Here is an 18,509-nt window from a genome sequence, read left to right as displayed (position 1 = left end):
AAGAGGGAGCCGTTATAAAAAGCCCTCACAAAAGTGAGAAGCGTGGTGCAGGGAGCCTGCCGCTGGCAGCCGGCCTCCTGCGTCCTTGGGGTGTCCTTGCCATCGCGTGCGGGCAGGGCGCAGGGCCCCTCGGTCCGCAGGAATCAGAGAGGGAAGAACCGGGAGGCCCGGGGCGCAGGAAGGAGCGATGGGTTCAGGAACAACCAGCTCCCTCCAGAACGAACCACGCCCCGTGGATACTGTGCTCCTTTGAAAAGCTTTGTCGAGTTGATTCCGGGGTGACCGGACGGCCTCCCCGGACGGAGGCGACCCCTGGCAGCTCCGCTCGCGGGCCCGGTGGGTCGCCGCCGAGCGCCCCCGGCCGGGCTCCAGGTGTCCGCGGGCGCGCGCCCCAGCGCGTTCCGGCCGAGGGCGGGGCGCGGGGCGGAGCGCGGCGAGGGCGGCCGGTCCCGGTCCCCGCCCGCCGCCGGCCTGTGGCCCAGCGCGGGGGACGTGCGGCTGTCCCGCGCCTGCGACGAGCGCCGGGCGCGCCGGGAGAGGACGCGGAGCCATGAGCCGCCTGCCCCCGGGCGCGGCGCTGCTGCTGGCGCTGCTGGTGGAGGTAGGGCCGGGCCGGGCCGCGCCGGGGCGCCCACCCCAGGCGCCGGGCAGCGCGAACAATGCGGGGCCAGGCGGGCGCAGCACGGAGACGCCCCGGAGACCCTCCGCGAGAACCGAGGGGTCGAGTGGCCGAGCGCCGCTGCCTCCTGCTCCGGCATTTGTCCGGGTGCTGGGACGTGTAGGGACCCCGGTGACAGGGAGGCTCCCCCCGCCTCCCCCCGCCTCCCCCCGCCTCCCCTTCGGTCCCCACCCAACCCCGCCCCCAACCCCGGGGGTGCTTGTTTCTCTGGCTTCCAGCGCCCGCCCGGGTCACCCAGGAGAGACCTTTCCGCGCAACACTCCCCCTGTCCCCTCCCCCGAGGGGACCCGGATCCCGTGGAGCGGGGACCTTAAGGAGGGAGTCCCAGGAGTGGCGCAGGCGCAGAGAGTCAGGGTGGGTGGGCCGCGGGAGGGTCGCGGTGCGAGTTTTGAGAAAATGTCACGGGGTGCCGGGGAGATGGTGGGGGGCGGCTGGAGGGAGCACTGTGCGGGTGCAAGCGACGAGCAGGGGCTCCCGTGCGCGGGCAGCGTCCCCCGGGAGCTGGGGCGGGGGTGCGGCTGGATCCAGAGGGAACTTGGGGAAGGATGGAGGGTGGGAGCACCTGGCGACCGCCGCCTTCGTGGGGACCTGGCTGTCCCGGTGGCATCCTCTGATGCGTGGCCACCCCCTTGCTGAAGTGGGTTCTTCAACACGTGAGCTAGTGGCATTCCCGGGTGTTGAGTCTGAATTAGGGCTCCTTCCAACTCTGCTCAACTTCCTTATTTTGAAGGAATATTTGCATGGAATTAATGAAGTCGAGGTAAATGGGTAATGAGTAACTCATGCCTCTGTCTTTGATATTGTAGAGGGTTGTCAAACTGTTTAATAGTTGGGTGTTAAGGCTGGAACAGACTACTAGGTTTTCTGAACTTAGTAAGAAATAAATGTTACAGGGCGTTGGGAGGGGAAGTCTCGGCTGGCTTGCAAGGGACATTAATGGAAAGTTTCTTGCCCCAGGCGTGGCCACAGGAAGGACTTGGAATTCTTGGTATCTCCCTGACTTGGTCCTTTACGGTCTTCCTGGAGGACTCCCCATCGGCATTCTTTCCATTGGTTCAGAATTTGAGAACCTTAGGAGTAAAGTCCCCCGGGTGAGTCACTGACCAGAAGAGAAACAGGACTCAGACCACTATCAAAGAACCCAAGCCTCTGACCCTCCTCGTGCAGTGGCCACACCCACCCCCTTTCAAAGTCAGCGCTGGGTGAAAATCCAGCCTTCTGTTGGTTCCGCTTCTGCGGGGCATCAGGGACTCGGTTCTTTCCAAAGTAGCTGTTTTTGTTGCATCGGGATTTCTCATCTTAACAGAGTTCAGATCATATCTAAAGGTTGACAGACCTTGAAAGCAGAACTAGCCCAACATTAAAACCTAAATGACTCACTGACCTTTCCCCAAGTCGGGTAGCCAGCTGATGGGTAGTTTTTGTTTTCAACAGGCTGGTGTGGGGTAGCCCACTTTTACATGGTGATTATCCTAAGGCGTCTCCGCGGAATCCAGGAGATTTCTTGATGCTTCATCACATGGAATTTTATACGGGAGAGCTGGCTCTGAGCCGCTTTCCCCTTCAGTTGGTCGCTCTGGATTTTGTCTACACAAACGAGCCATTGCAGTTGCTCTGTGTGTGGGGGCGCAAAGGGCTTTCTGGTATTTGAGGGCACGAAACAATTGACGGAGATATTTGATGGCTCCTACAGCCAGCTGCAGCCTGGGAGATTTGTCTTTGTCTCTTTGTTCGGCCTGAGCTGCTTTCATTGTAGTTGCCAGTTGATCGTAAACCACCTGGAATGAGGTTCCCTGGTGACAGTGGCTGTCCCAGGCTGGCCCTCCAGCACCCTGTTCCGAGCTGGTACCATCCAGAGGAAATCTCAAAGCTCTTTGGAGAAGCCCCCCACCCTCCATCTCTTTGTAGAAATTCCGGCACCTGTTAGACATAAAGACTGCGTATTTGTTTCTGAACTCGGCAAACTCTTCTGAGTGCTTCTTCTCCGTCAGGCATTGTTCTGGGCACTTGACAAATATCAACTCACTGATCCTCTTGGCAGTTACTCTTCTCCCCGTTTTTATTTCCAATGGGAGGGGTTGAAGAGCTTGTCCAGAGGGTCACGGCTGGCGCGGGGGCTCCGCCTGCCTGCTGCCTCTCCCAGCTCACGTGCACGCGGAGATTGCTCCCCCACAGTGTGTCCCCAGGCGGATGGTGGAGCTGGGGAGGTATTCGTCCCATCACACAGGGAATCCAGCAACGTGGCCTGTGGGAACAGTCACAGGCCTTAGCATCCAGCTCAGGACGCCTTGGAGGGGGAAATGGAGGCCGTGTGCCTCCAGGCTTCTAGACGGTCAGCCCGGGCTGCACGCGCGCCCTGACCCAGACGGGGCTGTAAGCAGGCGGCCGGAACAGCACCCTCCTCCCTGGGAGGCTTCTTGTGAGCTCATTACTGAGGTGACCTTTCCTTTGTGTTAACTTGGAGTTTCCTGTGACTTCTTGTGACTTGCAGGAGAAGCCAGTGAGGGCCCTTATTTCCTCTCTCCCCTCCCCCAGCCACTCTGCCCGCTGCTGGGTCCCAAGCACCAGGCCGTGAATGTGGCCATGAAAAGGGGGAACCCCAAAGCCCTTCTGCATCATAAAGTTCTGTGCTTCTGTGAGGTCCTGGACCCGTGGCTCCCAGCATTCCTGGGAAGTGATGCCCAGCTTCTTCCCTGTTCTGCAGCAGCTCCTTAGAAATGGAAAGGAAAAGTCCTGGCCGGTTTGGCTCAGCGGTTAGAGCGTCGGCCTGGGGTCCAGAGAGACCTGGGTTCGGTTCCCGCTAAGGGCATGTACCTCGGTTGCAGTTTGTCCCCGGCCCTGGTTGGGTCGTGTGGGTGGCAGCCACTCGATGTGTCCCTTTCACGTGGATGTTTCTCCCCACCCCCACTCTATCTGAACAAACAATGAAAAAAATGTCCTCAAGGGAGGATACAAAAAAAAGAAATGGAAAGGAAAAAAAAAAGAGGTTTCAGACCTGACTGTGCTTTAGTTGAACTTGGGGAGCAGGCCCCAGGCATATGTACCTCCCAGGGGCTTTCCCACCAAGTGTTTGGTTTCCTAGATACCGTCGCTGCAATACCCTCCTGCTAGAGGTCGCTGTGGGAGCTGCTGCAATAGACTTGGTAGCTTTTGTCCGAAGGGCTCTGTCCTTACTGACCAGCCCAGAAATGGGGGCCGTACTCCTCGGCATCAAAGCTCCCAGGGGAGGGCTTGCTGCACCGCTCACCGGGGGATGGACCCTGCTCCGCTACTTTATTCCAGGGCCTGGCATCCGTGTCTTTTTTTATTCTCCCTGGAACGAGGGCCTCGAAGCGAGGCCGCCATGTGTTTCAAAGCCGTTCTGGCAAAAGGACAGCCCTCCTTGGGCTAGAGAAAGGGGTGGTCTTCTCTTAGAGAGGGTTGGAAAGTGAACATTGTCTTTGAAAACGGGGGAAAGGAAGAGGACGAATTAGTATTTTTATAGAGCCCTGTGTATGTTGACACCCAAGAGTCTCGAAATCAGAACCAAGTCATGTTTTGGAGTGATTTTGTGTGTTTTTCTGTTTTGTCTGGTGCCAAATGTTTTTCGTGCCCTGGGATTGCAGTGAATATGGCAGCCCGCTGGGTGCCAATTTTCTGGAATAATCCTTTTCAACCCTCCCACTCTGTAGAGTTTTTAGAATCTGGGCAACATGTAATTTGAATGGAAAAGAGGAGAGTAGAGAGTTGCTCTCGGGAGGCTCCGTGGGAGGCGGGGCGCCTGGAGGAGAGGTGTGATGAATGAACAGGTGGAATGTGGGGAAATCTGGCTGTAGGTGTGCCAGGAACCCAGGACGACAAGCCTCATGCCCAGGCTTGGGCTCTTACTGGCTGTAGAAGTACATGGATTAGACGGGTAGCCACTCGGTCTCTCTGGCCGTGATAGCAAGTCATTCTCCTGGTGATCTGTTCCCCATGAGGCCACTAAGATGTCACCCTCCCAATCAGCGTGTCTTGCCCACCCTGTACACAATTCCAACCCCACCCCCCTTGCTCTGACCAGTTCCCTCCCTGCTCCATATCTCTTACCTTCACAGGTTTATTTTCTATCATCTAAGCATTACAGGGGCAAAGGTTTTGCTCTGTTTTTTGTTGTTGTTGATGTTGTTAATCCTCACTTGAGGATATTTTCCCCGTTGATTTGTAGATAGAGTGGAAGGGAGGGAAAGAGACAGAGAGAGAAAGAAAGAGAAACATTGATGTGAGAGAGACACATCCATTGGTTGCCTCAGGCTGACACCCTAACTATTGAACCAAACCCACCAGGGCTTGCTCCATTTTCTTTTTTTTTATCCTCACCCGAGGACACTTTTGCCATCTTCAGATAGAGTGGGAGGGAGGAAGAGAGAGAGAGAAACATCAATGTGAGAGAGACACATCGACTGGCTGCTACCCACACGACCCCATTTGGGGCTGGGGACAAACTGCAACCGAGGTACGTGCCCTTAACAGGAACCGAACTCAGGACTCTCTGGTCTGCGGGCTGACGCTCTAACCGCTGAGCCAAACAGGCTAGGACTTGCTCCGTTTTCTTAAGTGAAATATCCCCAGCTCCTAGAAACAGTGTTTGAGACAGCCTGGGCCTCAGTAAATATCTGGGAGTCAGTAGATCTGTGGGTGATGGCCCTGGGGAAGGAGCTAGGTGGTTCTGTTGTAGGAGAGGACTAGTTGATTCGCTGTGGTCTTGGAAGGGGGCCCCCTGTGCTAGGACTTCGAGGTCGTCCTTGTCTGAACACTTCCTCGTGAGGGAAAGTCACATCTTTCAAAACAAAGCATCATCTTTTTGGACAACTTCAGTTGCTCAAGTCTTCTGTTATATCGAGGAGAAACGACTATTTTTGCCTGGTCCTAGTTTTGTCCTTCTGAGCTTTCCTGAAAAAGTAGAATTGCAGTGACGACCCCTCGGCATTGAGCACAGCTGCTGTGGTCCCCACTGCGTTCTCCAGGCTGTGCTCCCTTCATCTCCCCGGAGATGTGGTTAGGGATGATCTCACCACCCTGACAACCGCCCTTCGAAACTGCCACCTACACAGTGCTCGGAAGTCTCCACTCTCGGACAAGAACTGCCCTGAAAGCCAGAGTCGATGCATTTAAAACAGGGATCGCATTTTCATAGTTAATAGCGGAAAGTTTGATCGCGACTTCATTTCGGAAAACAGACCAGCAAAGCCCAAATTATAAAAATAAGTTAAGTTTATCCTAAGTACTGATTTTTAGAATTATGAGTCAGTTTGAGGGGGAGACATTAATTTTTCTGATAAAAGTCTATGGTGCGTAATAGGATAGTTGACATTGGAAGCTAGTGGCATGATCATGGTAGAGGTTTTATTTTTTCCCCAGAATTATATGCATTAATAATCAGACCTCGCCCTGGCCGGTTTGGTTCAGCGGTTAGAGCGTCGGCCTGCGGTCCGGAGAGACCCGGGTTCGGTTCCCGCTAAGGACATGTACCTCGGTTGCAGTTTGTCCCCGGCTCTGGTCAGTCGTGCGGGTGGCAGCCACTCAATGTGTCCCTTCACGTCGATGTTTCTCTCTCTCTCCGTTCCTCTTTCCCCCTCCTATTCTACCTGAACGAAAAATGGAAAAATGTCCTCGGGTGAGGATATAAAAAAAAAAAATAAAAAATAAAATAATCAGACCTCTATCCCACCCCCTACCTCTAACTTCTCTTGATCTTTTTTATTTTTAATATTCTCATTTGGGCCTCTCTTGGGTCATTATGAGTGTCTTAAGCGCCGGATTCTTGTTTCGTAGACTTCATGGGTTACTGCCTTGCTGTGGGGTCCTGAAGGTCATGTTGCTGTCTGTTTGTGTGGTACTGGATGGTGCTCCCCCATAATGGTCCCGTCGTCGGACTAGGTGGGCTGGGTGTTGGTACCCTGATTTAGAAGGAACAAGCTCAATGGTGAGTGCATTTTGTCATGAAGCCTTCGCCTCCCTTCCCTTCCCCCTGGGACTCACTTGAACAAATCACGCTGTTTTCCAGGAGTGGTCTCTCTGGCCCGTCCCAGCCCTTGTTTGGACCGTTTCATTGTGCACGTCAGATAGTCCAGGAGATTGGCACTGAGTGTGCAGTGACCCTCAAATCTATTTTCACACGGGCTGCTGGTAACCCACCAGGCCTCGCAGCAGCTGTGGAGCTGTTTATTCTAACGTAAAACCTAACCTGAGAACTACAGATTGATTTTTACTTATAGTTCACATTACTTCCTTCATCTCGTTTTCTTAAGCCTATCAACATCCGTCTGAACACAATTTTTAAAAAATCCAGTGTTCTCTACCCAGCTGGTGTGGCTCAGTGGTTGAGCGTCGACCCATGTACCAAAAGGTCGCCGGTTCGATTCCCGGTCAGGGCGCATGCCCAGGTTGTGGTCCGAATCCCCCAGTGGGGGGCATCCAGGAGGCGGCCAGTGCATGTTCTCTCTCATCGATGTTTCTCTCTCTCTCTCCCTCTCCCTTCCTCTCTCTCTAAAAAATCAATAAAGAAAAAAAAATTTTTTTAAAAGTCCAGCATTCTTTATGGTTTTGTGCCGTACACAGATTTGATTCTCATGCCATCAATCCAACTGATGAATAGGAAGGCCGAGCGGAGATCAGAGACGGAGACGCATCTTGACTGAGGTCGATGACTGTGATTTTGACTGGGAGACGTGGGTGTCGTTGCTTGCAGGAAGTCAGAATTCAGCGTTGGCTGGGAAGTGTGGAGCATTCCCTGGTTCGTCCTTGCTGAGGAGCGAGCCAGCCAGTGAGAGTCTACACCTCAAGGAGCAGACGTCTAGCTGGGAGTTGTTTGGGCTCACGCTGCCCCGCGGTCTCGAGGAGCCCGTGCCAGGCCATTGTGTTTGGTGATTAGAGAGTGGCGCCCCTCACTTGTTGGGGTTAAGGAGTCAAGTGCTCCGGGGAGACAGGGAGGCCATGAATACACACAGAGAGATCATTTCCGCTGTGTACCTCGAAGTTCTTGACCTGAGAACAGCAGCCTCAGACCAGACGAACAGGAAGTATTTTATAAATCAGGTTTGGGCTTTGGCCAGTTTGGCTCAGCAGGTGGAGCATCGGCCCGCAGACCAGAGAGTCCCAGGTTCGGTTCCCACTAAGGGCGCGTACCTCGGTTGCAGTTTGTCCCCGGCCCGGTTGGGGTTGTGTGGGTGACAGCCAGTTGACATGTCTCTATCTGAAGATAAATGCAAAAAATGCCCTCAGGTGAGGATTTAAAAAATAAGTAAAAAAATAAGTAAGTAAATAAATAAATAAAATCAAGTTTGGAATGGATCAGTCGTAGGCTTGAAGCGCAGGGGAGAGATGGATGGTAGTTAGGTTTCATGTTTGGACGGTTTCTTAGTTGGGTAGCTTCTAAACGACGGGAATTTACTTCTCACAGTTCGGGAGGTTAGGGAGATCAAGACGCCAGCATGCTCAGGCTCGGGGGCGCCCACTGCCTGGTTCGCAGCCAGCACCGCTGGCCGGGCCCGCACGGTTTATGTGTGGAGCTCACGAACAGATCTCGGTGTAAGCAGTCTTTCTATCCGCAGGGTCACAGCGCTCAGAAGGCTTCTGTATGGAGCGGTGTGTGAGTGAAACTTGTTTTCTAACCTTATCATAAAGAATAATGGTTCCAGCCCAGGGCAGCTGCTAGCGTGAAATCTAATGGCTGTTGCTACTGAACTCACTAATGAAGTGTGGGCAGGGAAATGAGGAGAGGTCCTGACCCGCTTGCGATACTTTGAAACGTAGGGGAAGGGTCATCTGCAATAGGCTGAACCGAAATGGCACGACCTCCGATGAGAGCTGGGTCCTAGGTGGCACCGGAAATGTTCCGGGCACTGTTCTAGGTGCACCCTGTGGCCCTGAGAACAGAGGGGACAGCCAGGAAGGGCTCCTGGTGACTGGGCTCAAGTTAAAAAAAAAAAGAAGAGCCTACAGCTGTCTCCTAGTGGCTGTTTCCTCAGGGTCCCCTGGTGCCATCTGCCCTTCGGGAAGAAGCCTGCCCCGAATGCCTGCCTCCTCCGTGTTTCGGACACTGAGCCAGTCCTTTATACAGAGTTCCTGGCCGGTTGCTCAGTGGTTAGAGCGTCTGCCTGCAGACCAATGAGTCGCGGGTTCAATTCTGGTCAAGGGCACATACCTCGGTTGCAGTTCGTCCCCGGCCCTGGTCGGGTGGTGGGACACGGAAGCAGCCAGTCGATGTGGCTCTGTCACATCGATGTTTCTCTCTCTCTCCCCTCCTCCTACTCTATCTAATGATAAATAGAAAAATATCTTTGGGTGAAGAATTAAAAAAAAAAGAGAGAGAGAGAGTTTCTGGCCTGGCCGGTATGGCTCAGTGGTTGGGCGTCGACTCTGCACCAAGAGGTCGCTGGTTCGATTCCCAGTCAGGGCACATGCCCAGGTTGTGGGCCCGATGCCCAGTGGGGGGCATGCAGGAGGCGGCCAATCAATGTTCTCTCTCATCCATGTTTCTGTCTCTCTCTCCATCCTTTTCTCTCTAACATCAATAAAGAAAAAATATTCAATAAAGAAGTTCCTGGAATTGTATTTCAACCCGTAGACCGAAGCCTTCCCCTTCTAGTTGGAGCTGTGCAGTGTATCCTATCAGCGCCTTCACTGACCAATCAGGGCAGCACCATTCTGACCAATCAGAACAGTGCCTTATGGAGCAATCAAACTGGAGTCTCATTTGAGTGAGGATGGACCAATCAGGGACCGGGGGTGGGGACCTTCATGGTTGAAGTCAGCTCCCCTCTGGTGTGAGGAGCACACTTTTCTTCCCACTGCAGACTGAAGACTGTTTCCCTGGCTGGAGCTGAGACACAGAGGCTGCCTCATCAGAGCAGAGCCGTCCACCGGAGGGGCCTCACCTGGGGACCCCCTTGTCCCAGGGCTTCATGATTGAGCTGTGATGCCCCTGAGCTGTCGCACAGCCTGTGCTGTATCACAGTTGAGCTGTTCGCACTGAATAAAGCTTCTTTCTTCACCACGCCCCAAACCGGGGATTCCTGCTGACCCTGAATTGGCACCCACAGCCATCGGTCCTCCCAGGAACCTGGTCAGCATGGTCGCCCCACTTTACAGATGTGCAAACTGAGGTTGAGAAGTGAAGTGATTTATCAGAGGTCGTGTGTGCAGTAAAAAAAAAAAAAAAAAGTAGTAGGGGCTGTCCTTTCTAGTTTCTGTGTGTGGGGAAATGAGGCACTAAAGGTGACGGACGGTCGCAAGTCACCATCTTAACTTTTGTGCCGTGTAATCCCTCCAGGGCAGGTGTGAGCTGGGAGGAGGGAGGGAGAGCGGCCCTGCCCCCCCCCATTCCCAGCCCCCTCAAGTTGCTTTCCTTCCCCCTTTACACCACTCCTCCGAAGTCTGCAGACAGAGTGATCATTTTTAAAGAGACTGTTTAAAAGTGTATTTCTCTGCGTAGCTTAAGTTTCAGGTGACAACCTAAGTTGTCATTTGGCTTAGAAGTGCCTTTGGGTGAGTAGTTGAACGTGGAAAAGCACTTCGGCAGGAAGAGAACCTTCTCCTGTTTTCCTCCTTCCCGGCATTCAGCGGAGCGCCCCCTCTTCAGTGGCTCTTCCTTCTAGAACCATCACCTGCCCAAGCCCCTCATTTGCACCTTAGATGCTGCTGTCTGCTAAGCTTGGTTGAGGACTTCCTCCTCTTGTTCTCTGAAAGACCCCGAGGAATCCTTCCCGCATCTAAATCTTCATCCACAGTGTTAGCACTGATGTATCCGAAGGCTAGATTTCCAGCGCAGGAATTCCCTGCTGAGCTCTGGCCCATATTGATCCAGTTATCTAATAGAAATCTCTGCCAGGCCTCCCAGAGGTCTCTCAGATCCCTTCCCCCAGTGCCACCTGTTGGTTTCTGTCTGAGTCAGTGTCCCCACCACCCTCCAGGAACCTGGGGCCATTCGAGCCCCGCCCTTCCTGCACCCTCTGTGGGCCCCGAGGCCTGCTGATGCCCCTCCTTCAGGTCACTAGAATGCCCCTCTCCCGGACCTGTACTCTCTCTGTGCCTGCCTCAGCCCAGGGTCCCCGTGCACTACCTTTTGAAACCCTAATCCAATCTGTCACGTCCCTTCCTGAAATCCTCTAACGGATCTGAAATTCGGGCCAACCTCCGCGGAGGCAGGGTGCTCCTCAGTGCCCTGTCGGCTCCTTGGGCGGGGCGACGCAGAGCTGCACCGTCCCCAGCTCGGACCACGCCGCCCCTGGCCAGGTGCTGTGTCCGGTGGTGAGGTAGCAGACACCCCACGTCCTTAAGTGTGTCTTCTCTTCGGAGAAGTACCTGACCACTTACAAGTCTTGGTGCCTCTGCGGTGAATGGGTGAGGACTGCCTTTGGCCAGTTCTCCCTTCCTCACCGGGGATCACAGTTCCGGGTAAACGTTTGCGTTTTAGAAATCGCACGAGTTGGGAGGAAAGAGATCCCAGAGTGTAAAGTTTGAACAAGTGGGCAATGGCCAGGGTTGCTGAGAAGCGTTCCTCCAGGATGTGCCTGTCACCGACGGTCTCTCTAAGTGCGTCCCCTGAGCTGAGCAGTGGGCAGCGGTGCCGATGAACAGGGTGGACCTCAGCCCTGCTGTGGGGTCCTAGGGTCTGGAAGAAAATGATGCCTGGGCGTTAGGCCTGGGAAGAGGGTGAGTGAACGTGTGTGTGAGTGTGTGTGTGTGTGTCGGGGGTGGAGGAGAAGGGATCATGGTGATACCAGTGCAATGAAACTTGGGCACAAGGGCCCTTATATGGTGACGCAGGACATGAGTAGCCACGGTATGTGGTAAGGTAGAGGGAAATGTCTACTTTTTTTTTTTTTTTTTATCCTCACCCGAGGACATTTTTCCATTTTCTGTTCAGGTAGAGTGGGAGGGAGAGAGAGGAACAGAGAGAGAGAGAGAAACATCAACGTGAAAGGGACACATCGAGTGGCTGCCATCCGCACGACCAACCAGGGCTGGGGACAAACTGCAACCGAGGTACATGCCCTTAGCGGGAACCGAACCCGGGTCTCTCAGGACCGCAGGCCGACGCTCTAACCACTGAGCCAAACCGGCCAGGGCGGAAATGTCTACTTTTGACCCCCAAGTTTGTCTGTCTCATTGGTTTCTTTTTCTTTTTTTAATTTGTACTTCTTTTTTTTAAAAAAAAGTTTTTATTCATTTGAGAGAGAGAGGAGGGAGGGAGAAAGAGAAACATTGATGAGAGAATCATCCATCAGCTGCTTCCTGCAAGCCCCCTGCTGGGGACTGAACCCAAAACCTGGGCATGTGCCCTGAGCGGAAAGCGAATCGGTGACCTCTTGGTGTCTGGGTCAACACTCTACCACTGAGCCACACCGGCCAGGCCGATTCATTGGTTTCTGTAAGGGAAATACTGAAACCAAAACCAAAATTGTTAGGCCTACACTGATAACCTAACTATTATTTCTTTTACAGCAGATAGAGTTTACAGCCGACCAGGTAACCTTGTCTTAGGGACGTAGGTAAGCTCCTGTGGCTCCCCAGGTGAGCCTCGCGCCCCGGGTGAGCCTCGCGCCCCAGGTGAGCCTCACTCCCCAGGTGAGCCTGGCGCCCCAGGTGAGCCTGGTGCCCCGTGTGAGCCTCGCGCCCCGGGTGAGCCTCGCGCCCCGGGTGAGCCTCGCGCCCCAGGTGAGCCTCGCGCCTCGCGCCCCGGGTGAGCCTCACGCCCCAGGTGAGCCTCGCGCCTCGCGCCCCGGGTGAGCCTCACGCCCCGGGTGAGCCTCGCACCCCGGGTGAGCCTGGCGCCCCGGGTGAGCCTCGCACCCCGGGTGAGCCTGGCGCCCCGGGTGAGCCTCGCGCCCCTTGCCTTGGCAGCAGGCCCCTTAGGAAGGTTTTTACTGTGAGAATTCCAGGAGCCTGTCCGGGTGCCTCCCCCATGTCTGTAAAACTACAAATGAAAATACTTCCCATGACATTCTGTGCGGCCGATCCTTAGGGACTACACTAGGAACTGACCCCACACCCCTCCTTTTTGGGGGGGGAAATTCTTGACTCCCACGTTTACAAATACCCAGTATACCAGATATATCTTGATTCTAACAACGCCTCTGGCCACGGAACAGACTTTGAAAGGAAGTTACGAGACACAAGTCTTGTGCCTGTGCTGTTCACTCCCTGAATGGTTCCAAGCTTCATTCATTGTAGGAAGATTGACAGTTGTAATTAGGTTGTCAAGCCTCTGTCACTTTTACTGTAGCAACAACATGGAAACCCAGACAGGAAGCGCCACCCTGACTTTGATGAGAACGTGCAGGGCCTGGGTCCGGTGCCTGTCTTTCCAAGACTGTGTGAGGGGTCATCAGCAACATGCTGCATGCCACGGGCTGGGGGCCCTCAACTTGTCTCCACAGTGCCTGGTCACTGTCTGGGTTGCACAGTGGCTCAGGCCCTGGGCGGTCTCTTGTGCTCTGTCACCTGTCTGGGTTGCACAGTGGCTCAGGCCCTGGGCGGTCTCTTGTGCTCTGTCACCTGTCTGGGTTGCACAATGACTCAAGCCCTGGGTGGTCTCTTGTGCTCTGACACCTGTCTGGGTTGCACAGTGGCTCAGGCCCTGGGTGGTCTCTTGTGCTCTGTCACCTGTCTGGGTTGCACAATGACTCAAGCCCTGGGTGGTCTCTTGTGCTCTGTCACCTGTCTGGGTTGCACAGTGACTCAAGCCCTGGGTGGTCTCTTGTGCTCTGTCACCTGTCTGGGTTGCACAGTGGCTCGGGCCCTGGGTGGTCTCTTGTGCTCTGTCACCTGTCTGGGTTGCACAGTGGCTCGGGCCCTGGGTGGTCTCTTGTGCTCTGTCACCTGTCTGGGTTGCACAGTGGCTCGGGCCCTGGGTGGTCTCTTGTGCTCTGTTACCTGTCTGGGTTGCACAGTGGCTCGGGCCCTGGGTGGTCTCTTGTGCTCTGTCACCTGTCTGGGTTGCACAGTGGCTTGGGCCCTGGGAGGTCTCTTGTGCTCAGTCACCTGTCTGGGTTGCACAGTGGCTCAGGCCCTGGGAGGTCTCTTGTGCTCTGTCACCTGTCTGGGTTGCACAGTGGCTCAGGCCCTGGGTGGTCTCTTGTGCTCTGTCACCTGTCTGAGTTGCACAGTGGCTCAGGCCCTGGGAGGTCTCTTGAGAGAACAGGGCTCCCTAGCTGCCTTTTCTCTTCTCTTTCTTCTGTGAGTGAAGACCTTATTCAGGGACACGGAGGTCTGACTCTGCCTTAGGAGGGAGTGGGCTACCCGGCCTGGGGGCTCCCAGGACACTGCAGGCATGGCAGGTGGGCTGGCTTTTCCTCCAGGGGTGCAGCTGGGTTGCTACCGACGTCTGCGTCTCCCGGGCTGCAGCTCCTTTTGCTCAAATAAGTGCTTTTTATTCTGACTTAACATGTGAAATTAATTTTGGTTGAAACAATTTTCACGAAAAAACTGGACATCTAGAGTTCCCTGTAGTGTTTCCTTATCTTAAAGCCACTGTGAGCCAGAAAAACACGTCCGTGGCGGCTGGTTGCAGATGACCATGCTTGACCTCACTTTCCAGTGAGGGCCTGAGTAACTGGCACTGATCTCTGTGTGTTCCGAGGTAAAGGTCTTTCCCTGCTGTTTCTCAAATTGACATAGTCTGTAACTCCCAAGAAGCTGGCAAGGTTTATTGGTGGAAAGAGACAGGTTTAAATGGTAGATCCCTGCACTGAAATGCCAGAGAAGAAGAGGACTTTCCTGTAAAATGAGCCAAAATGTCCTGCCAAGCCTCAGTGTTTATGTGGCATCAGAGTTAAAAAGAGCCAGTGTGGCTGAGCGTCGACCCAGGCACCAAGAGGTCGCCGGTTCGATTCCTGGTCAGGGCACATGCCCTGGTTGTGGGCCTGATCCCCAGTGGGGGGCGTGCAGGAGACGGCCAATCGATGTTCTCTCTCATCGATGTTTCTATCTCTCTCTCTCCCTCCCTTCCTCTCTCTAAAAATCAATAAAGGAAAAAAACAAAAAGAGCCTCAGGAGGTCACCTGGCTGCTACTCCCCAAACTCCTCCCACCTGTAGCAGGAAAGTCACCTTGGGAAATCCCTGCAGTCTCAGAGGTGGGACCAGGTATGACCGGGCTGTGAGTCAGCCTTACGTGAGAGCATTGAAGTAATGTCCAGTCCACCACTGCTTCCTGCAGCTGGGCCCGTCCGCACAGCTGACCCAGGCTGTCCGCACCCAGCTGGGGGTGGGGACCACAAGGTGCCTGGCCTTCTGCCCGATCGGCAGTTTGCATAACGTGGGTCAGCAGAGCGGCCGCGTCTCCGCTCTCCGCTCCCACGCTGAGCAGTCTCTGCGCTGGCGGGTTCGTTTATCTGCACACCCAAGGCTGCCGTCACCCCGTGTGCCTGAGGCCTGCGGGGAGACTGTCTGACGGTAGCTTTCAAGTATCCAGTGGCCTCCGGTGAGCCCCAGGATAAAGACCGTAACCCTTACAATGGGCCGGGAGGCCGGTGCTTCCTGCCTCCGCCTGGCCCCTGGCAGCCTCTTCGTCACCCGGCCTGCTCTCGGCCTCTCTGAGCCGGGCCTTCCGGTTTTTGTTGTGGATTTTTCTTGGCACAATGTGTTTGCAATCAGCTTCTTAAAAGAGGGGGGGCAGTTTGTGGGGGAAGAGATAAACCACAGAACTTACATGCATGTATGCATGACCAATGAACATAGACAACAAAGCTGGGGATGGGGCGAGGGGGAAGGGAAGGAGGGTGTCAATGGGGGAAAATGAGAAACATCTGTAACAAAAACAAATTAATAAATAAAAAATGAAACAAAATTTTTTTTCTTTATTTTACAGAGAGAGGAAGGGAGAGAGATGGAAACATCAATGAGAAAAAACATTGATCAGCTGCCTCCTGGACACCCTGCACTGGGGATCGGCCCAAAACATGGGCATGTGCCCTGACCGGGACTCGAACTGGCGACCTCTTGGTGCAGGGTCAACGCTTAACCACTGAGCCACACCAGCCGGGCTCAGCTTTTAATTTTGGAATAACTTTAGATTTATAGAAAAGTTGTGAAGCTAATGCAGAGTTCCTGTATACCTCTTACTCAATCGACACTAACTTAACAAGTTTAATTTAATTTTATTTTGTGTTAATCCTCACTTGAAGATATTTTTTCATTGATTTTTAGGTAGAGTAGATGGGAGGGAGGAATAGAGAGAGAGAAACATCGATGTGAGAGAGACACATCGATTGGTTGCCTCCTGCACGACCCCGACTGGGGTTACATGTCCTTGACCGGGAATCAAACCCTCGACCCTCCTGTCCACAGACCAGTGCTCTTAACTGCTGAGCCAGAGCTGCCAGGGCGAACGCAACATCTTGTATGACATACGACGTTTGCTGAAAGAGAAGCCCACATTGATCTAGCACCACTAAGTGAGCTTTAGGCTTCATTTGAATTTCACTAGTTTTCCTGCTAACGTCTTCCTGTTCCAGGATCCAGTCCAGATACCTTACTGAAGCCAGGCCTGCAAAAACTTCCTGCCTCCTGCCGCGGCCTTTCCCCTTCGGGGAGCACGCTCCTCATACAGCCCCTCGCAACTCTGCGGATCCCCTGGGAAGGACGATACATTCGTTTGTGAACTAAGTTTTAAACACCAGAGCGTTAACTCCCTTCACCCGTTCTCCAGCCACAGATCCGCTAGCTGAGAAGCCTGTGACCTAAACCAGATGCAAGGCAGGGCTTCTCAGGAGCCTAGAAACAACCAGAAGAGGCGGTCCTGAGGCACAGCTTATCACCTCTGAGCTCTGGGGGGTGCACCAGGGTGACCCCAAGCGGGGACTCCAGCTGCAGTGGTGTCTGTTTTGTTTTCCTAGTCGCACCAGGGTGAGATCATACCTACACTATCTCCAGGGAGAATCAGCGATGCACAGGGGGCTGGAGGGGGGAGAGCAGGAAAGAATACATTCTCCGTCCCTGGCCAGGACGCCTGTGGTTGTGCCCCAGCCTGACACGTGTTGGTTGTGTGCTGCTTTGCGTTGGTGGTGGGACAGGGGGAGAGGCAGCCCGGGACAGGTATATTAGTCCTTGAGGGTGATAGATGATAGAATCAAAGTGACCTTGATGGTTGTCCCCAATGATCCTGTGGGCACGGTCATTGCTCTCCTGCTTGGTGGTGGGCTGGGGGAGAGAGCAGACTCTTGAGCAAATAGATCTGCTCCAGTCAAACTCAAGGACAGACTGGGAGTTCATTTATTTTATGAGCTCCTGCTGTCAACCATGGTAAAAGCGCCCCCCCCCCCACGTGGAAATCCCACCAATAGGACTGAGTCTTTCCCCTGCAACTGGAGCTGCCCCGTGATAGCCTCCTTTGCATCTTCACTGACGAATCAGAGCAGCTTTCTTATGACCCATCAGTATTGTGCGGTTTGGACCAGTCATATTGTGAGGTCCTCATTTGCATAGAAATGGACCAATCAGGACTCGGGGGCGGGCACTTTTATGTTATATAAGCCAGCTTCATGGTGTGCACTTTGAGTTTCCCTGGAAGACTGCATGTCCTCGGCTGGAGCTGTGACAACGGGGCCTCCTTGCCCGGGCTGCCTTGTAGCCCTGCTGTTTCACATTTGAACTGTTTCCACTGAATACAGTCTCTCCCTCATTGCACCCCACACTGGGGACTTCCATGGGTGTTGAATTGATGACAGGGCCCTTCAGTTGACACCTGTTCTGTGCAGTTGAGTAGCTGATTTAGCAGCCATCTATTGAGCCAGGATCATGGCTGGAGGGTGGAATACTCGGGGACCTCTGTCCTCAGGACGTCACCGTCTGTTAGGGAAGAACACGAGCGCCACCCCAGGCAGGGCCTGAGTGGACCGTGGCTCTTGCTCCTGGAAGACCTCATTATCTAGTTGTGCGTTACTCACAGTCTGTGTTTCTCTTCCTTCGGGCCTCGCATTTGGCCATTTTCACAGCTCATTAGTTTTGCTTTATGGACAGGCAGGAGAGGGCGACAGGGAGAAACTGAATTCGGCTGCTTGAAGCTTTGTCGTGAAGGGGTGAAGACCAAGTGAAATGCATGCTTACATTATCAGAGGAATTCGTCTGTATTGACCTTGCTACCTCTTTTCACAGACAACGGATAATGGAGTTGGTGTTTTTCATTTTCTGGACAAAATGAACTCATGTAGATGGTTAAAAAAGGTATAATACAGAATGTGAGGGCGTCTCCCTCCCCTTACCTCCCAACCTTGGACTCTCTGCAGAGGGAGCTACTGTTAACTTTCATTTGCTGTCCTCTGAGTTTTGTTAAAATTGTGTACACTCAGATAACTTTGTTAAAAGGACACAGGTGGGATCACATTATACACAGTGTTCTGCCCCTCGTCTTCATTTTGTAGGAGGGGTTCCTTGGAGGTGCTTCGACAGCGCCACGCCCACGCCCACTGCCTTCTCTGCAGAATCAGAGTCCTTCCGTCTGAATGGTCATGACGCGTTACCTGGCTCTCTTTTGATGGACATGGAGCTAGTTTCCAGCTTTCTGCCGTTAAACACAATGCCCTTTGACCCTCTTGGGCAAGTGTCTGTCTTACGCTCTCCCCCAAGTTTCTGTTGACAGATGGTTCTGTTTGTCATTAAACCGTGGAAGGTCACCGTCCACTATGCCTGTCAGCAGGGCGTTGGGTTGCCTGGGATTCATTGTGTGTGGCTCGGGGGCAGCTTGGTAAGAAAGGCTCATAGTCTGATTTTGAGAAGAGACTTGAGCCTTAAGTTAGAAAAAGTCCCAAACCTATGGTTCCTTTCAGGGTGTTGAACTTGTTCTTTGCATCTTCGTATTACTTTGGAAGC

At 53.8% G+C, this 18,509-nt stretch overlaps 1 protein-coding gene across 1 annotated transcript in view; it reads left to right on the top strand.

The window, feature by feature from the left end:
* Nucleotides 1-535: 535 nt before the first annotated feature.
* The window catches only part of VOPP1 (VOPP1 WW domain binding protein), a 47,591-nt gene continuing 29,617 nt past the window's right edge, over nt 536-18,509 (top strand). Inside the window, exon 1 of the mRNA XM_036247657.1 lies at nt 536-601. Coding sequence (XP_036103550.1) covers nt 551-601 — 51 coding nt within the window. The 5' untranslated portion in view covers nt 536-550. The remainder of the gene's footprint in view (nt 602-18,509) is intronic.

This window comes from Molossus molossus, unplaced genomic scaffold (assembly GCF_014108415.1).
Source record: "Molossus molossus isolate mMolMol1 unplaced genomic scaffold, mMolMol1.p scaffold_m16_p_7, whole genome shotgun sequence".
Lineage (NCBI taxonomy): Eukaryota > Metazoa > Chordata > Mammalia > Chiroptera > Molossidae > Molossus > Molossus molossus.
Note: the sequence above shows the minus strand (reverse complement) of the source record. Positions and strands in the feature narration are given on the sequence as shown.